At 42.9% G+C, this 22767-nt stretch overlaps 1 protein-coding gene across 3 annotated transcripts in view; it reads right to left on the bottom strand.

Moving 5' to 3' along the window:
* Positions 1-878: 878 nt before the first annotated feature.
* Positions 879-22767, bottom strand: part of HNRNPM (heterogeneous nuclear ribonucleoprotein M) — a 32887-nt gene continuing 10998 nt past the window's right edge. Inside the window, exons 4-12 of one of the 3 annotated variants that reach the window (XM_074939778.1) lie at positions 21717-21766; positions 20803-20863; positions 13870-13971; positions 10205-10249; positions 9527-9601; positions 8314-8412; positions 3252-4030; positions 2854-2905; positions 885-1260 (exon numbers count right to left, since the gene is read on the bottom strand). In XM_074939778.1, coding sequence (XP_074795879.1) covers positions 1097-1260; positions 2854-2905; positions 3252-4030; positions 8314-8412; positions 9527-9601; positions 10205-10249; positions 13870-13971; positions 20803-20863; positions 21717-21766 — 1427 coding nt within the window. In that variant the 3' untranslated portion in view covers positions 885-1096. Of the gene's footprint in view, positions 1261-2853; positions 2906-3251; positions 4031-8313; positions 8413-9526; positions 9602-10204; positions 10250-13869; positions 13972-20802; positions 20864-21716; positions 21767-22767 lie in introns of all 3 variants that reach the window. The other 2 variants (XM_074939776.1, XM_074939777.1) reach the window with 2 other exon arrangements.

Raw genomic sequence — 22767 nt, 5'->3', positions numbered from 1 at the left:
AGTGAGTTTAGGCACTTACAAAGTTAGGCAGCTGCTGAACAGAGGGGTTGTGGATCACCATGGTGCCTAAAACTGGGATAAAAAGAAAAAGTACTTGTGGCACCTTAGAGACTAACCAATTTATCTGAGCATGAGCTTTCGTGAGCTACAGCTCACTTCATCGGATGCATCATAGTAACTACTTGAGTGAGAATCAGTCTCAATCTATTTCTCCCCACCCCATCTCAGACATGTTTTCATCTTCACACACTGGGAGACAGCTAATTTGCTGCATTTCACTAGAAGTACGTCCTAGCTTTAGCTATGCTACTATCACCCTTCACTACTTAGTTAATATCTTTGATAGAAATAAAGAATGGTTTCTTTTCTGCTCTGGGTATGGCTGGAACAACAGCATGCTACAACATGGTCTACTCCCTTAAATAAGCTTAGGGAATGGCAAGAAACCCTGTTCCCTACAATGCAGTTTTTGGACAGATCACACTGTTACAAGAGGTCTCTTGAAACTATGGCAGTTTCCACTTGGGTTCCTGCTTCCAGCATGAGACTAAGAGTGAAATCCACTGAGGTGGGGCCACCTGTTTTCAAAGCCATTCAGCTATTGAGGCTAGTGTGCAAGAACCAGGATTATTTTAATTTTCTCATGTTGTGCTCACACATCTTTGAAAGTTTTAAAAGATGGTTTAAGACATTTCTAGGTGCTTCCAGACATGAGCTATGTTTCACAGCACGTACATTCTAGGTTTCTGAACTACTTGCTCTATTTATACCAAGACTTTTTAAGCATAAGATTTGCTGCCAGTAATTGATGCAACAATGATTGAAAGCTTTCAGTAACTGGCATTTATTATCAAAGTCATACCGTATACATCTGTAATGTCAATAAGATGCCACAACTACAAAAAAGATTGTGCACATTGCAGTTTCAATGCAAAACAGTAAAATGGAAAATCCATTTGTTAAAAAAAGTAATTAAAATTACTCCAGAAAGCAACTGAATTGTTGTAATGTCTTTACATCCAGTCAAATTAAAATGGTTAACAAGAAAAATACAAATTCAAAACATCTGGTATCAGTGTTTAAAAAGGCAACTAATTTAAGCATTTCTATCAATTCGAACATCAATTTCCCTGCCACGAAGCTGTATCCCATTCATCATTCGGCAAGCTCTCTCAGCCACTTCTGGGGACTCAAATCTAACGACACCACATCCTTTGGACTTCCCATTCTCCATCTTGATGTCTGCATACAGCACGTGACCTGCAAGGAAAAGAAAAAAAAAAAAAAGGGGTGGGGGTGGGTGGTTTGGTGTAATGAAATCACTGCATGAAGCTCAATACCTAACCAGGTCCCTATATGAAATGATCCTGTGATTAATAGAGCATCCAAATACAGTGATAAAAAGATGTACATTTAGAACATATTTTAGAGTCAAATGCAGCAGAAACATTTCAGGTGTGATTGACTATACTTTTATATAAAGGATTGTTCTCAAAATTAAACATTTGCCTCACTTAAGATATTTGATTGGAATCTGTTTCTCTTTCCACTGATCTACCCCATTCAAGCATTTCCCAGTTTTAGGAAGATGCAGCTTGACTCTCAGTTTTCAGAGAGCCAGACAAGACTTGCCCCCCTTTTTAAGGAGTTCACAGGAAGGGTGCATAGATGCACCTCTCTATTTTGTAGTGAAGGCCACAGTGCAGTATTATTGTTATTCGCTGTTGGAATGAACAAGGAGTCAGCATATGGGACTAACTATAGATAAGTAAAACTCAAACTCGTCAAACAGCTTCATATCTAGCATCCCCCTTCCAAGATATCCCTACAAAGCCATTCCAGCAAAATACATGAGCCACATCATTGTAAGATTAATCTGTTGGATCAATCTACCCACATCCAGAAATCCTTCCAGCACAGCAGGGAAAATACATGTCAATTAACTGAATGGTTCTAAACTTAATTTGTGTACTGAAATATTTCTACGTGGAAGGCACATATGTGTGCCAGCAGTTCTTAATCTTTTCCATACTGTGACTACATAATAAGAGGAAGAATTTCTGAATCTGCCTCCCATCCAGTCCAAAAGACAAGTTCTTCTGGACCTACTTGAGACCTGCCACCCTCTTCATGTTGAGACCCCATGATGTACATAATGAACTCTTGTAAATGAAGCCATTTCCTCCTTTCACTTTAGTGTTATATTACTGGAGAAGATTTAAAGATTACATTGAAATCTTACCAAAATTCCTTTAATCTTTTATTGGATGAATCTGGCAAGACGCAGGACTAGAGTTTTAAAGTGAAGATGAGTCATGGAATGTTGGTATTAATCTATAACCAGAAAGTGGAATTCTGGGCTCATGGCTCAATGTTACAGAAGACAGTCTCTATTTTAGTACTGAGTAGGTTTGGGGCATATTTACACTAAAGTTTTCCATTGGAAGAGTACTTAGAATTGTCTGATCTATTAAACTCCTGTAAGAAACAATTATCTACAGTTACTGGTAGGGAGAGGATTACCAGTAAGCCTGATGTACCCAGGCTGTCTCCAACTATTGAAAGAAAGATGTACAATTACTGCGTGTTACTTTTGGTGGAGAGTATTGCCACTAGAAGGCAGAATTATAGGAGAGAATAAAAACTTGATACAGTTGACTGTAACAAGCATTTACTCAAAATGCAAGTTTTTGCTAATATCTAATATTTTCCTAGGTTTGTAGGAAGTTTTGGTTAAGTAGTGCAGGCAGCAGTTGAAGTTATGATTCAGAAAGAATGTGTGTCATGTTACATAATGATTTCCTCTTACAGTAAGTTGTTTTGGAGGTTCTTCAGTAGCATAAAGTAACTTACCACACTCATTAAATTTGTCCTTCAGCATTTTCCATGTGAAATCAAAAGGAAGCTGGAGAAAGAAAGCAGTCATTCACTGAGAATCTGTTCCATGGTTGATCAATAATTAAGAATTGCTAGCACTGAAGTATAAAACACATGGAACACAGAGCATTTACCGGTGCAGAGGGTTGTGTGTCCAGTTTGTATCAATTAAATGAAAGATTTTTCTACTCAGACCCTATATAACTCTTCCCTGTGCAGCATTAATACATTTGATGAAGACTACACAAATACTTAAGATAGTCTAACTGAAGCCATCAAAATGAGCAACAACTTAAGAGGATGAAGAAATGCTAGTACTAAGCACCAACACAAGAGTTCTGTGTAGTTATCTAGATTAGGAAAGTGTTACTCACATTTCTCACAAATATCTGGCAGGCTTTTCTGGCCACCCCAGCTGCAGGTCCTCCGGTTCCTCCAAGAGTGCCTGCAAAACTGCCTGCGAAGTTTCCACGATCCATGTCCATTGTTCTTTCAAAACTGCTTCCCATTGCAAGTCCCATCCGATCTATACCTGCCCCCATTCCCTGGCCCATGGCAGGCCCCATTCTCTCCATACTAGTGGCACCCATGCGATCCAATCCCATTCTCTCCATACTAGTGGCTCCCATGCGATCCAATCCCATTCTCTCCATACTAGTGGCTCCCATGCGATCTAGTCCAGTTGGCATTCTATCTATAACTTGCCCCATTCCGGTTCCCATTCCAGCAGGTACCATACGATCCATACTTAGACCCATCCGATCCATGCCAGAACCCATGCGATCTACTCCTGATCCCATTCTGTCCATAGTTGTACTAACACGATCAATAGCAGTACCCATTCTATCAATACCAAAACCTATTCCAGAACCCATTCTTTCTATACCAGAACCCATTCGCTCAATGGTTGGGCCCATTCTGTCAATGCTAGAAGCTATGTGGTCTATGCCCAGAGGGGCCATTCGATCAATTCCTGGGGCCATTCGATCTACGTTAGAACCCATGCGATCCAAAACAAGACCCATTCTATCTATTTCAGACCCTACTCTCTCCATCCCATGTCCCATCCCAGAAGGTATTCTTTCTATTCCCGCACCCAGACGATCGATGCCAGGTGCCATCCTCTCAATTCCAGGAATGCTGGCACTTCCACCTAGAACAAAATACATTGAGACTTCATTATTTGTGATCACGTGATGAGGATATTAAATTTGATGCACCTGGATATTCTTGATGTTTGAAACTACAATTTGTTACTAAATTTGTTAGTATCTTGTGTGTTCTGTAGTTGCAGATTCTGAAGCAGAACTGTGCTTGAGAACCTAGGTTTTTTATTAGAAGTCAAGTTTCTAGCCCTTATGCACAAAGCTTTCAAATGTCAACCAAATGTAAAGGGATGCAGTGTTTGAAACAGTTTGCAAATTCAAGAGAAACAGTTGTTGGATTTGTGTTCACAGCTCACCACAACAATTTAAGTGTCATTTCAGCTGTCAAAACATGAGCCTGCTCATGCAGTGGCAGATATTGGGGTTGGGCAGTGAGGTAGTTAGTTGCTGAGAGTAGAATGAGTTCAAGACCCTTCTCCCAAAAGGACTGGAATAGACTCTGCTCCTGCCAGCCAGAAGTGGTAAAGAGATGCAAACCAAGAGTTTTAGCTTTCTCCTGGGTGCCAAAACCAACAGATTCCATGTAATAACTTCAACAGTGCAAGCAGTCACTGCCAAGGCAACAGCCTGCAGTATATTTAGCTTTTTAATGTGGAGAGAAGCAAACATTTTAACTATTTCTTTGATTTTAGTGTGTACTGATCATATCATTTCTGTGTATTCCTCCATTTCTGAACGCTCCTAAATCTGCTACAGAAGGTGCATCTGTTTCAGAAACCAGAGGGCCTTTCCATACAATTTGGGTGTCACTTGCTGTGGAATACAGGGTCTCATTAATTGAGTTTATAGATAAATTACTTTTTAAAGTTCTGTATGTCTGCCAAGTGTATATTAGGGTTGCAACCAAGTCCTAGTTTTGTCACCAATAATTTAGGCTTGGAAAATCTGTTTGGCCTGAAGAGTGTCAGGTTTATTGTTAAGGCAACACTAGTGACAAGTATTCTGCAAACTACAGGAGTAATTTCAGTTACCACCCATGTCTAAAGTTTCTTTGAGCACATTTAGCCCCAAAAATCAGCTATGCCACACCAAAACTTTCCCTCATCTCCTTGAAAAGGATGTGCACTGGCTACAAAGCAAGCTGTGATTAACTTAACTGTCTGACTTTTGGCAACTGTCTGAGCAGGATTAGGCACTATATGCAATTGTGTGAACATGCTGCCATCTATTGAGCAATTGTAGCTTAACAAAGAATATATGGTATTTGTACTGCTGACAGCTAACATTTTCAGCTCATGCCTAGGGAGTAGTCTCACCGAGCAGGTGTGTTTTATTATGAAGGGATAAGCTCTTGGTATTTAAATGTTGCACGCTCATTTATATCTTAAGACAAATTTGAACCCCACTGTGACTCAAAGGGAAAAAAGGGTATGTTTAGGCTCTGGCTCATTTACAACTTCCCAATGTTTCTGAAGAATGATTACACTGATGCAGTCTGACATTTTTGAAAACCGTGCAGACATAGTACACCACAAAATCTGAACAGTAATAGAAGGGCCTGACGTTTATTTGGTCTTTCCTTCTGGGCCCGAGGTGGGAAGAATGTGGCACAGATAGCACAACGTGCCAGGGAATGGTTCTCCCTGAAGCATTTTAGGCATTCTATAAAGTGCATGAAATGCCAGGAAGAGCACTGTGCAAAATGCACACCACTTGAACTAGTGTTTCTTCACACTGGGATCATTTGTATACTAAACAATAAAGCTGCCCTTAAATTTATGATCTAGTCTAAATCTAAACTAAACTTATTCTAAAAACTGACTACTAACTATAAAACTTCAGCTAACATAAGCTAAGGTAAAGGCATTACATAAGTGGATAAGAGCGGTTCACATCCTTTCACTGATGTGGTTAGCAGGTAGATTTTAAACACGGACTCGTTTAAAATGAAGGCTGGTTACTTATAACCAGAGTTCTCTGTCAGCAGAAAAACTAAGGTATTTTAATTTGGACGCCACAGGAACAGGGAAAGGGTGTGGGGATGTGAATATGCAGAATCCATCTCAAAGAACTCCAGTTACAGGTAACCAATCTTCATTTCTCCAAGTGTCCTCTACATATTCCCACTCTTGGGACAGCTTGGCAACCAACACAGTAAATTGGATGGAGCGATGTTGAGTTCTACTTGCACAGGATTGGAGTACCACTACCACACTGGGATTGAAGCCATATCCAATGCATAATGTATTGGAAATCATTTCACACTTTCATACTTACCAGCTCTGTATCTCTCAAAATAAGGGGAATGTGTTTATTAAAAAAAAAAAAAATGTAGATTTGACTAGAGCCATAACAATGAGCTCTAAATGGACTAGGAGAGGCACTGTCTAACCCCTCAAAAATCTCATTGTTATATCATTAGAAAATATAGAATGGTTGTCCATGTGAGGATGGAAAGCTGATATTGCCACTAAGTGATAGAACTAACTGCCAAACCCTGTTGTGTTAGGTGCAGTAAGTTATCCAGGAGATAATGAATTGAGGACTGCATTGGCAAAAGACCAGATGGAAAAACACTTCCACTTCGACATGGTGGAGGACTTTCTACTATTCAACTAGTCATTTGCTTGGAGCAAGTTCACAGACTCGTCTAGGATTTAGCCATAGAGCATCCAGGCTGTTAAATTAAGTGCCTGCCCATAGGTTTGGGTGCAATAGCTGACTGTGATCTTGTGAGATTAAGTCTAGGTCTAATGGAAACAAAATCAGAACCTCCAGTGACAGATCCAGGGGAGTGGGGAACCAGTGCTGCCTGGGCCACTCTGGGGCTATTAACATAGATGGCATGATCCCATTTGATCTTTAGCAACACTGTGTAAGAGTGGAATTGGGGGAAAAACATAGAAGGGCTTTTCCAGGGTATCAGGAAAGCGTCTGATGGAAATGGGACTGCCACCTGGTAGATAGCAAGTTGATGGCATTTCCTGTTGGGCTTTGGTTGCCAACAGACCTATGTGGGAATTCCTCCACTCTGGAAAAAATACATCTGGTCAGAGAGACCCCACATGGGGACTCGTAAACGATCCACTTCGGCATTCTGCCCACTCATTCTGTGCTCTAGAAGGTAGGAGGCTTCAAGAAAGATTGAACTGGCACTCCAATATTCCATTTCTGAACTGCTCAAGACAGTGCTGCCTGTTGAGGTAAAACATTGGACACAGGAAAGCCTGACAGGAAAGGCGCACAGCTCATAGGTCCCTGATGCTGATATGTAGGGCGAGGTCCCCTTGGGGGGCCATAAACCCTGAGTATGGAGGGGAACAGATGAGCCCCTCACCCCAGGGCAGACACGTCCATCAACAGATTGAGGGCAGACAAAGGCAATGCCTGCACAAACACTGACTGGGTCTCTTCACCAGTCTAGAGAAGTCAATGCTCAAGAGGGCACATTTAGCAGAGTTGCGATGCTGAAGATTTGATGAATAAACAGAGGTCAGCCAACTCTGAAGAATCCCGAGATATAGGCTGGCATGCTGGACTACGTATGTGCACAAGGCCATATGCCCCAGCGCCTCATACAGTTCTGAGCTGTTGTGGGTAAGCACTGAGATCTACAACAAGAGATTGAACTGTTTGGAACCTTATATCAGGAAGGAAAGCTCTGGCCTCAGTAGAGTCCAGCACTGCTCCTATGAACTCTATCCTCTGATCTGGGCAAAGAAGCTTTTTCTAAGTTGATCAGTAAACCCAGGGTTTTTACAAGTTGACTGAATGAAAGAGACTGGACAGTACCTGAGCCTTGGACCAGCCTCTGACTAGCCAGTCATCCAGGTAAGGGTAGATTGTACTTGGAGCCTCCTCAGGAAAGCAGCTACCACTGTCGTATCTTTTCTGAAAGCCCAACAAGCTGCTGACAGGCCAAAAGTAGTATGGTGAAGAGGTAATGAGAGCTGTCTTAGGCGGTAAGGTGGAACTAGAGCAGCTCTTTATACCAGCACACAATGGTGTGCAGCAGCAGAGAGCACTTGAGTCAGGCCAACAGGTACCACTGAGGGAAAAATTCCCCAAAGACTGTGTGCAGAATGAACACATGTAATCACTTGAAGAACCACTCAGTCTGGGATACCTCCCATACAGCTCATGAGAATACTTAGTTTCTCAAAAGGCATGATTTCAAATACATTTTAGGGAGTACACTAAATTTTAGTCGAAGTTGTAACTAGATTCTCATACCACAGCAGAAGAGATTATTCCAAACATTACTTGTAACTATTGTATGCACAGTTCAGATGAATAGTGCATAGCACAAATACAGCCTTTGTTTGCTTACCTATTCCCCTGTCCAGGGTGTCTCCAAAACTACGAGACATTCCCATCTCATTTCTTCCAAAGTCTCTGTCAAATCCTCCACCCATTGCACGATCCATCTCTGCAGAAAGTATTAATTTAGTATATTTCCAGGAAAACTTAAGACATCCTGAAGAGAACAGGTCTCTTGTAATATTTTAGCAGGTGAACTGTGAAAAAGTGTTTTTGCCATGTACTGCTTCTTAGAGATACAGACCTACCCACACATGTGGAGTATTTTTTTTGTTTTTACACATACATTGAAATTTCAGATCCTCGCACTTCCTCTTCCTAGTGGGTCTTGGCAAGGTGTTTGGAGGACCTGTATCTATGGATTACATAGATTACTAACCCACGCTCCTGCTCTATCCCTTAACAGAACATCAACACTCCTATCAACCTACTTATGATGTGGGAGCCAAACCTTGTCAGGTACAACTGTAATATTCTATCCAGGTCCTCCCAAGAGCTAGGCAAGATTTCCTCAAAGTTAGGATTTAATATTTCAGTGTTAGAAAGTGGTCAGGAAAAGCTCTTGAAATTTTAGGCTGTTTTATATCCCATAAGAGCAAACAAGTATTTATTTTTAAATGTGAATCTGCAAGGGAAAGATTGTGATAATTTTTGCTTCTTCATGATGAAGAAAGGCTGAATGAGTTTTCAAAACTCAAGGGTTTTCCTAATTTTATTTACATGTGAAGGTGTAAGGTCTTATCCATCCCTGAAGACTAGGGAACTGAGTAAAAACGGCTATCAAGTGAAACTTGAGCAACTGAGAGGGGAAAGGAATTTTTAGTCAAGCTGCTTGGAACTGTTGGCATCTTTAACTGAAATTTTTAAGAAGTGAAAAATGAGATCTTTGTTGAAGATGCATCACTCCCATTCCTACAAAGAAAAGATTGAGAAAACTCTCGTTTTTTCCAGGGAGACCTATGGCAAAAGTTAAACTTGACACTGCTGTTACGGCTAGTGGTAAAAACGGCAAAAAAAATAAAGCTTTCAGGTTCTCTTTATACAATATAGAGGAAATGTGTTCTTTTCCTTTCTTTTGTAGGTAGCCTTAAAGCATACAATGCTTTAAACAGGACTGCCAACCATTACTAATTCAATCAGACCATCCAAATTTGAAAAAAAGAGTTCCATGACAAGACATTTATTGAGGCTGGGGATCTATAATGTAGGAATCAGTGCCTCACCACTCATTCTGCCCATATTCATTCCAGATGGAAAGCGACCCAGGTTGTCCATGCCACCAAAAGGACCTTCCATCCCTGAAACAAAATTATAGTATCTCTTAAGATAAAGGTAACGTTAAAAAGTACATTTCAAATAAGTCACCACACTGAATCAGAAGGCATTATTCCACTTATTTACTCTGGTAATATTGCTAGGAATATTCTACGAAAAGCAGCCACATGTAAAATGTCATCTCAAAACGGTACACCTTGGAGGCATAAGGGAACGTTTACAAAATTAAAACTAGCATTAATGAAGAAATTCCTTGTAACTGAACTGTTCGGTTTAGTCTCAGGATGGAATATGGCCACAAGCCCATGCTTATGTAAATATCCAGTAGCAGTTCTTAAGAGTCACAAGTGGTTAACATCTTGGTTTATATTTCATCTGAAGAGCTCATCCCTCCAGAAGCACAATACCCATTAGCACATCATAACTTATTACTGCTTTAAAAACCAAGGGTCACTACTGACTCAGTAACTGTTTCCAAGTTAACAAATGCTTACCTGGCATTTACTCTTTCTAAATTAAGATATTTTCAGGCAGATGTCAGCCTATGTGAATTTTAGCTAATACCAAAGAGACAGACATAAAAAAAGCGCTATTTGCACTTCAGAACTGCATGTACAGTAGCTTACCTCCCATTTTATTCATTCCAAAGCCAATGCCTTCCATTCCCATTCCTCAAAATAAAAAAGAAAGCTTTATTTACAGATGGAATTATACCTGCATACAATCAGATGTTTAAGCTTCTCAAGTTACTTTGCAGGAATGGGGACTTGGATTTTGGTTTAAAAGCTTATATGAGAAAAGTAGCGAATGAGTGGATCTACTAATAAGAGATCTTTGAGGGAGAAGATGACATGGAATCCTTTCTAAAAGGACAAAACAGCAGAAAAATCATGAGCACACACAAATCGGAAGTTATTAGATATGCAACTTCTCAACGGATTCTTTCACACCAGCATGTAATGAATCCAGTATTCATTTTCCAAGCAACTTAGAATTATGGATTCTAAATGGAGGTCAAATTATCAGTTACTGATGTCTGGTATCTAGCAGGAAGCCACAAATCACTTATGAATTATGACAATACTTTGAAATACAACACCTTCAGGTATCTGACTTGGAACTTCAGTGTTCTATTTTGACAAGAAGCAAACTATAGTTCAGCGGTTCTCAAATTGTGGGTTGGGACCGCAAAGAGGGTCGCAAACCCATTTTAATGGGGTCACCGGGGCTGGCTTAATTTTGCTAGGGCCTGGGGCTGAAGCCAAAGCCGGACCCCCACTGCCTGAGGCCAAAGCCAAAGCCTGAGAGCTTCAGTGCTAGGCAGTGGGGCTCAGGTTACAAGCCCCCCATCTTGGGCTGAAGCCCTTGGGCTTTGGCCCCCTGCCCAAGGCGGCAGGGCTCAGATGGGCTCAGACTTTAGTCCTTCTTCCTGGGGTCACGTAGTAATTTTTGTCGTCAGAAAGGGGTCATGGTGCAATGAAGTTTGAGAACCCCTGCTATAGTTCATTATAGCCTCAGGTGAAGTGCCACTTCCCTATTGGGCATACAAAGAAAGTCTGACCCAAGAACAAGCAATCCCACCTCAGAATATTACCACAGAGGAACACTGAATCAAGTAGTTAGAGGTCTAAATGTAGATTTTTGAAACCAAACGCTTTCCAAACTCATTAATAGGTTTTTCAATAGAAGACTACTTTGAAAGTAAAAAGAAAAGGAGTACTTGTGGCACCTTAGAGACTAATTTATCTGAGCATAAGACCTCCCTACCAACATTACAAAAAGAAGGATTCTAGGTGGACTCCTCCTGAAGGTCGAGACAGCAGACTGGACTTCTACATAGAGTGCTTCTGCCGACGTGCACGGGCTGAAATTGTGGAAAAGCAGCATCACTTGCCCCACCACCTCAGCCGTGCAGAACACAATGCTATCCACAGCCTCAGAAATAACTCTGACATCATAATCAAAAAAGGCTGACAAAGGAGGTGCTGTTGTCATCATGAATAGGTCGGAATATGAACAAGAGGCTGCTCGGCAGCTCTCCAACACCACTTTCTACAAGCCATTACCCTCCGATTCCACTGAGAGTTACCAAAAGGAACTACAGCATTTGCTCAAGAAACTCCCTGAAAAAGCACAAGATCAAATCCACACTGACACGCCCCTGGAACCCTGACCTGGGATATTTTAATACCATCCTGGCCACTATGGATGTAGAAGCCCTCTACACCAACATTCCACACAAAGATGGACTACAAGCCGTCAAGAACACTATCCCCGATAATGTCATGGCTAACCTGGTGGCTGAACTTTGTGACTTTGTCCTTAACCATAGCTATTTTACATTTGGGGACAATGTATACCTTCAAATCAGCGGCACTGCTATGGGTACCCGCATGGCCCCACAGTATGCCAACATTTTTATGGCAGACTTAGAACAACGCTTCCTCAGCTCTCGTCTCCTAACGCCCCTACTCTACTTGTGCTATATTGATGACATCATCTGGACCCATGGAAAAGAAGCCCTTGAGGAATTCCACCATGATTTCAACAATTTCCATCCACCATCAACTTCAGCCTGGTCCAGTTCACACAAGAGATCCACTTCCTGGACACTACAGTGCTAATAAACGATGGTCAAATAAACACCACCCTATACCGGAAACCTACTGACCACTATTCCTACCTACATGCCTCCAGCTTTCACTCTGAACACACCACACGATCCATTGTCTACAGCCAAGCTCTGCGATACAACCGCATTTGCTCCAACCCCTCAGACAGAGACAAACACCTACAAGATCTCTATCAAGCATTCTTACAACTACAATACCCACCTGCAGAAGTGAAGAAACAGATTGATAGAGCCAGAAGAGTTCCCAGAAGTCACCTACTACAGGACAGGCCTAACAAAGAAAACAACAGAACACCACTAGCCATCACCTTCAGCCCCCAACTAAAACCCCTCCAACGCATTATTAAGGATCTACAACCTATCCTGAAGGATGACCCAACACTCTCACAAATCTTGGGAGACAGCCCCCCAACCTGAAGCGAATACTCACCAGCAACCACATACCATACAACAGAACCTCTAACCCAGGAACCTATCTTTGCAGCAAAGCCTGTTGCCAACTGTGCCCACATAGCTATTCAGGGGACACCATCACAGGGCCTAATAAGATCAGCCACACTATCAGAGGCTCGTTCACCTGCACATCTACCAATGTGATCTATGCCATCATGTGCCAGCAATGCCCCTCTGCCATGTACATTGGTCAAACTGGACAGTCTCTACCTAAAAGAATAAATGGACACAAATCAGATGTCAAGAATTATAACATTCATAAACCAGTCGGAGAACACTTCAATCTCTCTGGTCACGCGATTACAGACATGAAAGTTGCGATATTACAACAGAAAAACTTCAAAACCAGACTCCAGCGGGAGACTGTTGAATTGGAATTCATTTGCAAATTGGATACAATTAACTTAGGCTTGAATAGAGACTGGGAGTGGCTAAGTCATTATGCAAGGTAACCTATTTCCCCTTGTTTTTCCCTCCCCCGCCCTCCGTTCCTCAGACGTTCTTGTTAAACCCTGGATTGGTGCTGGAAATGGCCCACCTTGATTATCATACACATTTTAAAGGAGAGTGATCACTTTACATAAGCTATTACCAGCAGGAGAGTGGGGGGGGGGGGGGGGGGGGGGGGAGAGAGAAAACCTTTTGTAGTGGTAAACACATTTTTTCATGGTTCATGTATATAAAAACATCTTCTGTATTTTCCACAGTACGCATCCGATGAAGTGAGCTGTAGCTCACGAAAGCTTATGCTCAAATAAATTGGTTAGTCTCTAAGGTGCCACAAGTCCTCCTTTTCTTTTTGCGAATACAGACTAACACGGCTGCTACTCTGAAACCTCTCATACTTTGAAAGTGTAACATCCCCTTGTAGTGTTTGCTCCTAGTGCACGAGAACCAGAAAATGAGATATGTACTAGACAAGGGGCTCCCAAAGTGTGGTGTATGTACCACTGGTGATATGTGAGCTTGATGTTCCATCTATTCATTTAGAATTTAAAGGTGGTACATGAACCAATACAATTTAACGTGGTACATGAATCCACTCTAGTTCGGGTCATCAAGGAGGAGAAGTACCTACTTTAGCAGTTTGGATTTTTTGAAGCACGTTTTGGGTTCTCTTTACTGAAAAGACAGCAACCCTAGGTCATATGAAAAGCTAGGAAAAAGACTTAAACACACACACAGTAAGAGGTGTGATTTTCTTACCTCCAGGTCCCATGTTGGGCATTCCCATGCCTTTGTTTAAATGATTTGCATCAATAGGCTGACCTCCTGGTCCTAGTCCCATGCCAATACCACCAAGCCCATCTAGAGAAAAGTAATTTCTTTATTTTTTGGCACAGAAAGCTTTGTTCTTAAAGTTACAAAATTACTACTTTATTCTGAAGATCAGTGGATTCCCCCTCTTGGGTCTGTATTTCTAGCACTTAAGTGGGAACTCTCAAAGCTCTGCAGTTGGACCTGAAAGAGATGACAGGTGGTGTGATATCACCTCTCTCTACTTCCTCAAGCATCTCCCTCCCTCCACCCATTAGGTACTTTCCAAGGTCAGCCCTGATGCAAGAGCTGAAAGTCTTCTAAACAGCAAGATAGAAAAAAGAAATGAACATTTACTTTTGAATGATGGAGGATAAGAAATGAATCAATATAAAAGTTAACACCCCTCAATTTGAGATCAGTGGGAATCCAGTGGAGAACACCTCATCCTTTTTAGAGTATTGTTCTTGATCATTCACTAGCCAAGGACAGAAAACAGCCAACACCCCCGTGGGCAGGTGGCGTATGTGTGCACTCGGTGCAAGGAGCTCCTGGCCCTCAGAGGCCGTGTACAGGCTTGGAGGCCAGGGTGGCGGAACTGGAGGAGCTAAGGGAGGCAGAGAGGTATGTTGTGAGGCTTTCCGGGACACTGTACATTTGTGCTGGTCAGACAGCCCCTGCATTGTTAAGGAGGATGAAAGGCCCAGAGAAGGAGAGCAGTCAATGGGAACAGAGGGAAACCTTCCCATAGTTGGGACCCTCCTTCCAGATAATGTTGGGGTATCCTCTCGCACTGAGGTTACCTCTCCTGGGGAGGGAACTCCAGTCATTAGGAAAAGGCAGGTGTTAGTAATGGGAGATTCAATCATTAAAAACATAGATAGCTGGGTTTTTGATGACCGGGAGAACCGAATGGTGACTTGCCTGCCTGGTGCGAAGGTTGCAGATCTCTCGAGGCATCTAGATAGACTTATGTGGAGTGCTGGGGAGGAGCCGCCAGTGGTCGTGGTACATGTAGGTACCAATGACGTAGGGAAGGGTAGGAGAGACGTCCTGGAGGTCAAATTTAGGCTGCTACGAAAGAGACTGAAATCCAGGACCTCTATGGTGGCATTCTCAGAAATGCTTCCAGTTCCAGGCGCAGGGCCAGGAAGGCAGGTAGAGCTTCAGAGTGTCAATGTGTGGATGAGACGGTGTCGAGAGGAGGGGTTTAGATTTATTAGGAACTGGGGAAACTTTTGGGATGGGGGAGCCTATACAAGAAGGATGGGCTCCACCTAACCCAAAGTGGATCCAGACTGCTGGCACTTCACATTACAAAGGTTGCAGAGCAGTTTTTAAACTAAGAGATGGGGGAAAGCCGATTGCTGCAGAGGTGCACATGGATTGGACAGAGATTTCTCTTAGAGGAGAGTCTATTGAGAGAGATTCTCTAGGTTTTAGTCAGGAGGAGAGGATGGAAGAGGATAAAGTATGGGCCAGATCAGATAAGAAACATTCACAAAGAATCTGACACATCAGAAAAGGGCAGACAAACAGTGACAAGTTTTTAAAGTGCTTGTACACAAATGCTAAAAGTCTAAATAATAAGATGGGTGAACTAGAGTGCCTCGTGTTAAAAGAGGATATTGATATAATAGGCATCACAGAAACCTGGTGGAGTGAGGACAATCAATGGGACACAATCATTCCAGGGTACAAAATATATCAGAAGGACAGAACAGGTCATGCGGGGATGGGGGGAGTGGCACTATAAGTGAAAGAAAATGTAGACTCAAATGAAATAAAAATCTGAAATGAATCCACATGTTCCATAGAATCTCTATAGATAGTAATTCCATGCTCTAATAAGAATATAACAGTAGGGATCTATGATCGACCACCTGACCAAGACCGTGATAGTGACGATGAAATGCTAAGGCAGATTAGAGAGGCTATCAAAATAAAGAACTCAATAATAGTGGGGGATTTCAATTATCCCCATATTGACTGGGGACATGTCACCTCAGGACGAAATGCAGAGACAAAATTTCTCGATACTTTAAATGACTGCTTCTTGGAGCAGCTGGTACAGGAACCCACCAGGGGAGAGGCAACTCTCGATCTAGTCCTGAGTGGAGCTCAGGATCTGGTCCAAGAGGTAACTATAACAGGACAGCTTGGAAATAGTGACCAAAATGTAACAACATTTAACATTCCTGTGTGGGAAGAACACCTCAACAGCCCAACACTGTGGCATTTAATTTCAGAAAGGGGAACTATGCAAAAATGAGGAGGTTAATTAAGCAGAAATTAAAGGGTACAGTGACTAGAGTGAAACCCCTGCAAGCTGCATGGACACTTTTCAAAGACACCATAATAGAGGCTCAACTTAAATGTATACCCCAAATTAAAACACACAGTAAAAGAACTAAAAAACGAGAGCCACCGTGGCTTATCAACCATGTAAGAGAAGCAATGAAAGATAAAAAAGCATCTTTTAAAAAGTAGAAGTCAAATCCTAGTAAGGTAAATAGAAAGGAGCATAAACACTGCCAAATTAAATGTAAAAATGTAATAAGAAAAGCCAAAAAGGAGTTTGAAGAAAAGCCAGTCAAAAAACTCAAAAGGTAATAATAAAATATTTTTTAAGTACATCAGAAGCAGGAAGCCTGCTAAACAACCAATGGGGGCCCTTGGACGATCGAGATACAAAAGGAGCACTTAAGAACGATAAAGTCATCGCAGAGAAACTAAATGAATTCTTTGCTTCAGTCTTCACAGCTGAGGTTTTTGGGGGTTTTTTTTGGGAGGCCGCCACAATGGCCATGGGCCCCACCACCCTCAGGTCTCCACATGGGGCGAGGTGGGCACCAGGAGGTAACAGATGCTGTACTTCCTGGTCATGGTGGAAAAGGGGCCTCGGCCGCTATAGATGGTAGCAGAGGCGGTGGGCGGGAGAGATGACATAACGGCAGGTGGAGGGCAGCCACCACCTGGGCATACGCCCTGGGGGCCGGAGGAGGGACACCCGCAGAGCTGGTGAAGGGAGCAGCGAGTAGGGACGCTGCGGCCGGTGGCGGGGCCGTGGCAGTGGGGGCAGTCCCTGCCATGGAGGGCCTGGTCTTTTTAGTGGGGCCCTTCCCCTTCTTCTTAGCCTGGCCCTTCCCGCTGGCTCGGATGTTAGGGAGACTCCCAAACCTGGGCTGTCTTTTGTAGGTGACAAATCTGAGGAATTGTCACAGATTGAAGTGTCATTAGAGGTGGTTTTGGAATTAATTGAGAAACTTAACAGTAACAAGTCTCCAGAACCAGATGGCATCACTCAAGAGTTCTGAAAGAACTCAAATGTGAAATTATGGAACTATTAACTATGGTTTGTAACCTGTTCTTTAAATCAGCTACTGTACCCAATGACTGGAAGATAGCTAATATAACACCAATATTTAAGAAGGGCTCTAGAGGTGATCCTGGCAATTACAGACCGGTAAGTTTAACGTCAGTACTGGGCAAATTAGTTGAAACAATAGTAAAGAATAAAATTGTCAGACACATAGAAGAACATAAATTGTTGCACAAAAGTCAACATGGTTTCTGTCAAGGGAGATCATGTCTTACGAATCTCTTAGAGTTCTTTGAGGGGGGTCAAACAAACATGTGAACAAGGGGGATCCAGTGGACATAGTGTACTTAGATTTCCAGAAAGCCTTTGACAAGATCCCTCACCAAAGGCTCTTACATAAATTAAGTTGTCATGGGATAAGAGGGAGGAGCCTTTCATGGACTGAGAATTGTTTAAAAGACAGGGAACAAAGGGTAGGAATAAATGATAAGTTTTCAGAATGGAGAGGGGTAACTAGTGGTGTACCCCAAGGGTCAGTCCTAGGACCAATCCTGTTCAACTTATTCATAAATAATCAGGAGACAGGGGTAAACAGTGAGGTGGCCAAGTTTGCAGACAATACTAAACTGCTCAAGGTAGTTAAGACCAAAGCAGACTGTGAAGAACTTCAAAAAAGATCTCAATAAACTAAGTGATTGGGCAACAAAATGGCAAATGAAATTTAATGTGGATAAATGCCAAGTAATGCACATTGGAAAAAATGACCCCAACTATACATACAATATTATGGGGGCTAATTTAGCTACGACTAATCAGGATCTTGGAGTCATTGTGGGTAGTTCTCTGAAGATGTCCAGGCAGCGTGCAATTGCAGTCAAAAAGGCAAACGGGATGTTAGGAATCATTAAAAAAGGGATAGAGAATAAGATGGAGAATATCTTATTGCCCTTATATAAATCCATGGTACACCCACATCTTGAATACTGTGTACAGATGTGGTCCCCTCATCTCAAAAAAGATATACTGGCATTAGAAAAGGTTCAGAAAAGGGCAACTAAAACAATTAGGGGTTTGGAACGGGTCCCATATGAGGAGAGATTAAAGAGGCTAGGACTTTTCAACTTGGAAAAGAGGAGACTAAGGGGGGATATGACAGAGGTATATAAAATCATGAGTGGTGTGGAGAAAGTGAATAAGGAAAAGTTATTTGCTTGTTCCCATAATATAAGAACTAGGGGCCACCAAATGAAATTAATGGGTAGTAGGGTTTAAAACAAAGAAAAGGAAGTTCTTCTTTACTCAGTGCACAGTCAACCTGGAGAACGCCTTGCCTGAGGAGGTTGTGAAGGTGAGGACTATAACAGGGTTTAAAAGAGAACTGGATAAATTCATGGAGGTTAAGTCCATTAATGGCTATTAGCCAAGATGGATAAGGAATGGTGTCCCTAGCCTCTGTTTGTCAGAGGGTGGACATGGATGGCAGGAGAGAGATCAGTAGATTACCTGTTAGGTTCACTCCCTCTGGGGCACCTGGCATTGGCCACTGTCTGTAGACAGGATACTGGGCTGGATGGACCTTTGGTCTGACCCAGTAGGGCCATTATGTTCCTTCCCACATACAGATGCACTTACTAGGGATTGTAGATGCATTCCTGTGGATACGATCTCCCACAGTATTCTTGCCAGCAAGTTAAAGTATGGGCTGGATGAATGGACTATAAGGTGGATAGAAAGCTGGCTAGATTGTCAGGCTCAATGGGTAGTGATCAATGGCTCCATGTCTAGTTGGCAGCCAGTATCAAGTGGAGTGCCCCAGGGGTCGGTCCTGGGGCCGGTTTTGTTCAATGTCTTCATAAATGATCTGGAGGATGGTGTGGATTGCACCCTCAGCAAGTTTGCAGATGACAAACTGTGAGGAGTGGTATATACGCTGGAGGGTAGGGATAGGATACAGAGGGACCTAGACAAATTGGAGGATTGGGCCAAAAGAAATCTGATAAGGCTCAACAAGGACAAGTGCAGAGTCCTGCACTTAGGACGGAAGAATCCAATGCACGGCTACAGATTAGGGACCGAATGGCTCGGCAGCAGTTCTGCAGAAAAGGACCTAGGGGTTACAGTGGACGAGAAGTTGGATATGAGTCAACAGTGTGCCCTTGTTGCCAAGAAGGCCAATGGCATTTTGGGATGTATAAGTAGGGGCATTGCCAGCAGATTGAGGGATGTAATCGTTCCCCTCTATTCGACATTGGTGAGGCCTCATCTGGAGTACTGTGTCCAGTTTTGGGCCCCACACTACAAGAAGGATATGGAAAAATTGGAAAGTCCAGCGGAGGGCAACAAAAATGATTAGGGGACTGGAACACATGAGTTATGAGGAGAGGCTGAGGGAACTGGGGATGTTTAGTCTTCAGAAGAGAAGAATGAGGGGGGATTTGATAGCTGCTTTCAACTACCTGAAAGGGGGTTCCAAAGAGGATGGCTCTAGACTGTTCAGTGGTAGCTGATGACAGAACAAGGAGTAAAGGTCTCAAGTTGCAGTAGGGGAGGTTAGGTTGGATATTAGGAAAAACCTTTTCACTAGGAGGGTGGTGAAACACTGGAATGCGTTACCTAGGGAGGTGGTGGAATCTCCTTCCCTAGAAGTTAAGGTCAGGCTTGACAAAGCCCTGGCTGGGATGATTTAGTCAGGGATCAGTCCTGCTTTGAGCAGGGGGTGGACTAGATGACCTCCTGAGGTCCCTTCCAACCCTAATATTCTATGATTCTATGATACTTAAATGTTATAGAGTCCAAAGCAGAAAGCCAGCCTCCTTCCTTTAAGGAGCATGATGTTTCCAGGCACCATCTTGACTTTCCCTTGACCCAGAACTGATTGAGGGGTCCCCAAACCACAGAGGCTAACGCAGGGGTCTCAAACATGCGGCCTGCAGGGTTATTTTCTGTGGCCTGCCAGCTCCCTGCACCCCCCCACAAGTGCTTACCTAGAGCGGTTCCCTGCCTGCCCGCCCTGCCCCAGCGCCACTCTGGGAAGTGGCCGGAACCTGTGGGGAGGGCCGCTTCCTGGAGCGGTATGGGGGCAAGGAGCCTGCCCTGACCCCGGTGCGCACCAGGACAGAGCCCGTCCCCTGCCACACCCCAAAGCCCTCCTGCAGCCCAACCCCCTGCCACACCCCTCCTACACCCCAACCTCCTGTCCTGAGCCCCCTGCTGCACCCTGCACACCTCTTGCACCCTCTGGGGGCAGGGAGGGGGCGGAAGAGGTGGGGCAGGGCCTAATGGAATGGGTGGAGTGAGGGCGGGGGCATCAGTGGTGTGGCCCTCTGGCCAATGTACTAGTCCTCATGTGGTCATCTGAGTTTGAGATCCCTGGGCTAACCCCCTCTTGGTGCCTTGAGTATTAGGGAGTATCTGGAATAAAAGCCCCTCCCCACCTCCTCTAGCAACATCAGCTTTATAGCACTCTTTGCCAAGGAGGCTTTCCTGCACCATTCCTGCAGTACAGCAACCGGAACTCCTGAAAGCTAAAAATTCAAGGTGTTAATTTTAAAGAAACTTACGAGGAAGCTGCTGGGGTCGTTCTGGAGGGAAGAAGTCTCCCTTTGGAAAGGCTCGCTCATCCTGGAAACAGTTAAACAGCGTTAAACTCCACACACATGATTTCTGGCAGCATCTTTTAATGGAACCAGCACTCAAAGCTATGGCAATTTCTGACAAACAATATCCATAACTGTACTATGGACTTACTGCCAAGTAGGTAATTCATAAATACAGCCATTTCCTGAAGTTACGTTTTGGGGGATTACTCTAGAAAAGAATTCTCTATGGGCAAGGCACTGCCACTTTAGCCTCCTCAATGCAGCTTGAGAAATAGTAGTAGGGAAAACTTGGAAATCTGCATTTAGCTATACTAACAAGATCAAATGTATTTAAAATAGTTTAGGTGCCTGCCGATAGTGTAAATCAAATTATTTTAACCTGCACTGAAGCGTTCTGTTAAAGCAATTGTAGCTGTCCTCAAGAGTGCTCTACAAACAGAGCCTACCCATAGGACACACATGTATCAGTAAACAAAATGTTATTGCTGCTTTGAGTGATGAAACCAGTTCACAATCCAGATTCATTTGATCCTTTGCCTGTTACGCTGCCACACCACCATTCCAATGGTAGCTGCTTGTGTCTCCTATATGCTTGGGCTGGGTTTGAAGCAGCAGCATGATGGTGAAGAGTTCTGAGTGCTTAACCAGTCTGATGACCTCTCACGTTTCATCCTACAAACTAAATCTGACGAAACAATCCTCACAGTTGCATCTCCATTTCTCTCCTTGCTTTCTTCTACCACACCAGATCAATATGTTGCTTGGTTCTCAACTCTGAGTGTTCCATGGACCACACAGTTTGAATGCTAGCCATGAGATATCCAACACAAGTATGATATCACATTACACAGTAAGAGGACTGTGAATATACTTACCATTTTTACATGCATTGGTCTGTCAAAAAGCAGCTGCCCGTTGAACATTGCTAATACTTAAGTTAAGGATGGTTTTTCAAAATGTTAGTCCAAAAATCTTCCTGCTAAAAAGGACAACTTAAAGTTAACAGCTTCAAATGTATGGCAGTGTATCAGCCCCACCGCACTGCAGGGAGGCTCTTAAGCAAAATAGGCAGTTATGGAATAAGTAACTGGTAACTCATGTATCAGTAACTGGTTAAGAGATAGGACACAAAGGGTAGGAATAAACACTCAGTTTTCACAGAGGAGAGAGATAAATACCAGAGTCCCCCCAAGGATCTGTACTGGGACAAGTGCTGTTCAACATATTCATAAGTGACCTGGAAAAAGGGGTAAACAGTGAGATGGCAAAGTTTGCAGACAATACAAAATTACTCAAGTCCAATGCTGACTGTGGAGAGTTATGAAGTGATCTCACTAGACTGGGTGACTGACAAATGGCAGATTAATTCAATGTTGATAAGTACACAAAGTAATGCACACTGGAAAACAACATACAAAATGATGGGGTCTAAATTAGCTTTTATGACTCAAAGATTTGGAGTTTTTGTGGATAGTTCTCTGAAAACACCTGCTTAATGTGCAGCAGTCGTCAAAATGGTTAATGCTCGGAACCATTAGGAAATGGATAAATAAGACAGAAAATACCCTAATGCCACTATCTATCCATCCCCATAATATGCCCACACCTTGAATACTGCATGCAGTTCTGACCATCCCATCTCAAAAAAGATATTAGAATAGTACAGAGAAGGGCAAAGTGATTAGAGGTATAGAACAGTTACCATATGAGGACAGATTAAAAAGACTGACTGTTCAGTTTAGAAAAAAAGAGTCAAACTAATGGGAGAAACAATAGAGGTCTATAAAATCATGAATGTTGTGGAGAAAGTCAATAAGGAAGTGTTATTTACCCTTTCACATAACACAAGAACCCAGGAGTCACCCAGTGAAATTAATAGGCAGCAGGTTTAACACATAAGGAAATACTTCTTCACACAACACACAA

Source organism: Natator depressus, chromosome 25, assembly GCF_965152275.1.
Source record: "Natator depressus isolate rNatDep1 chromosome 25, rNatDep2.hap1, whole genome shotgun sequence".
NCBI lineage: Eukaryota > Metazoa > Chordata > Testudines > Cheloniidae > Natator > Natator depressus.
This window is presented reverse-complemented; position numbering and strand designations above follow the sequence as displayed.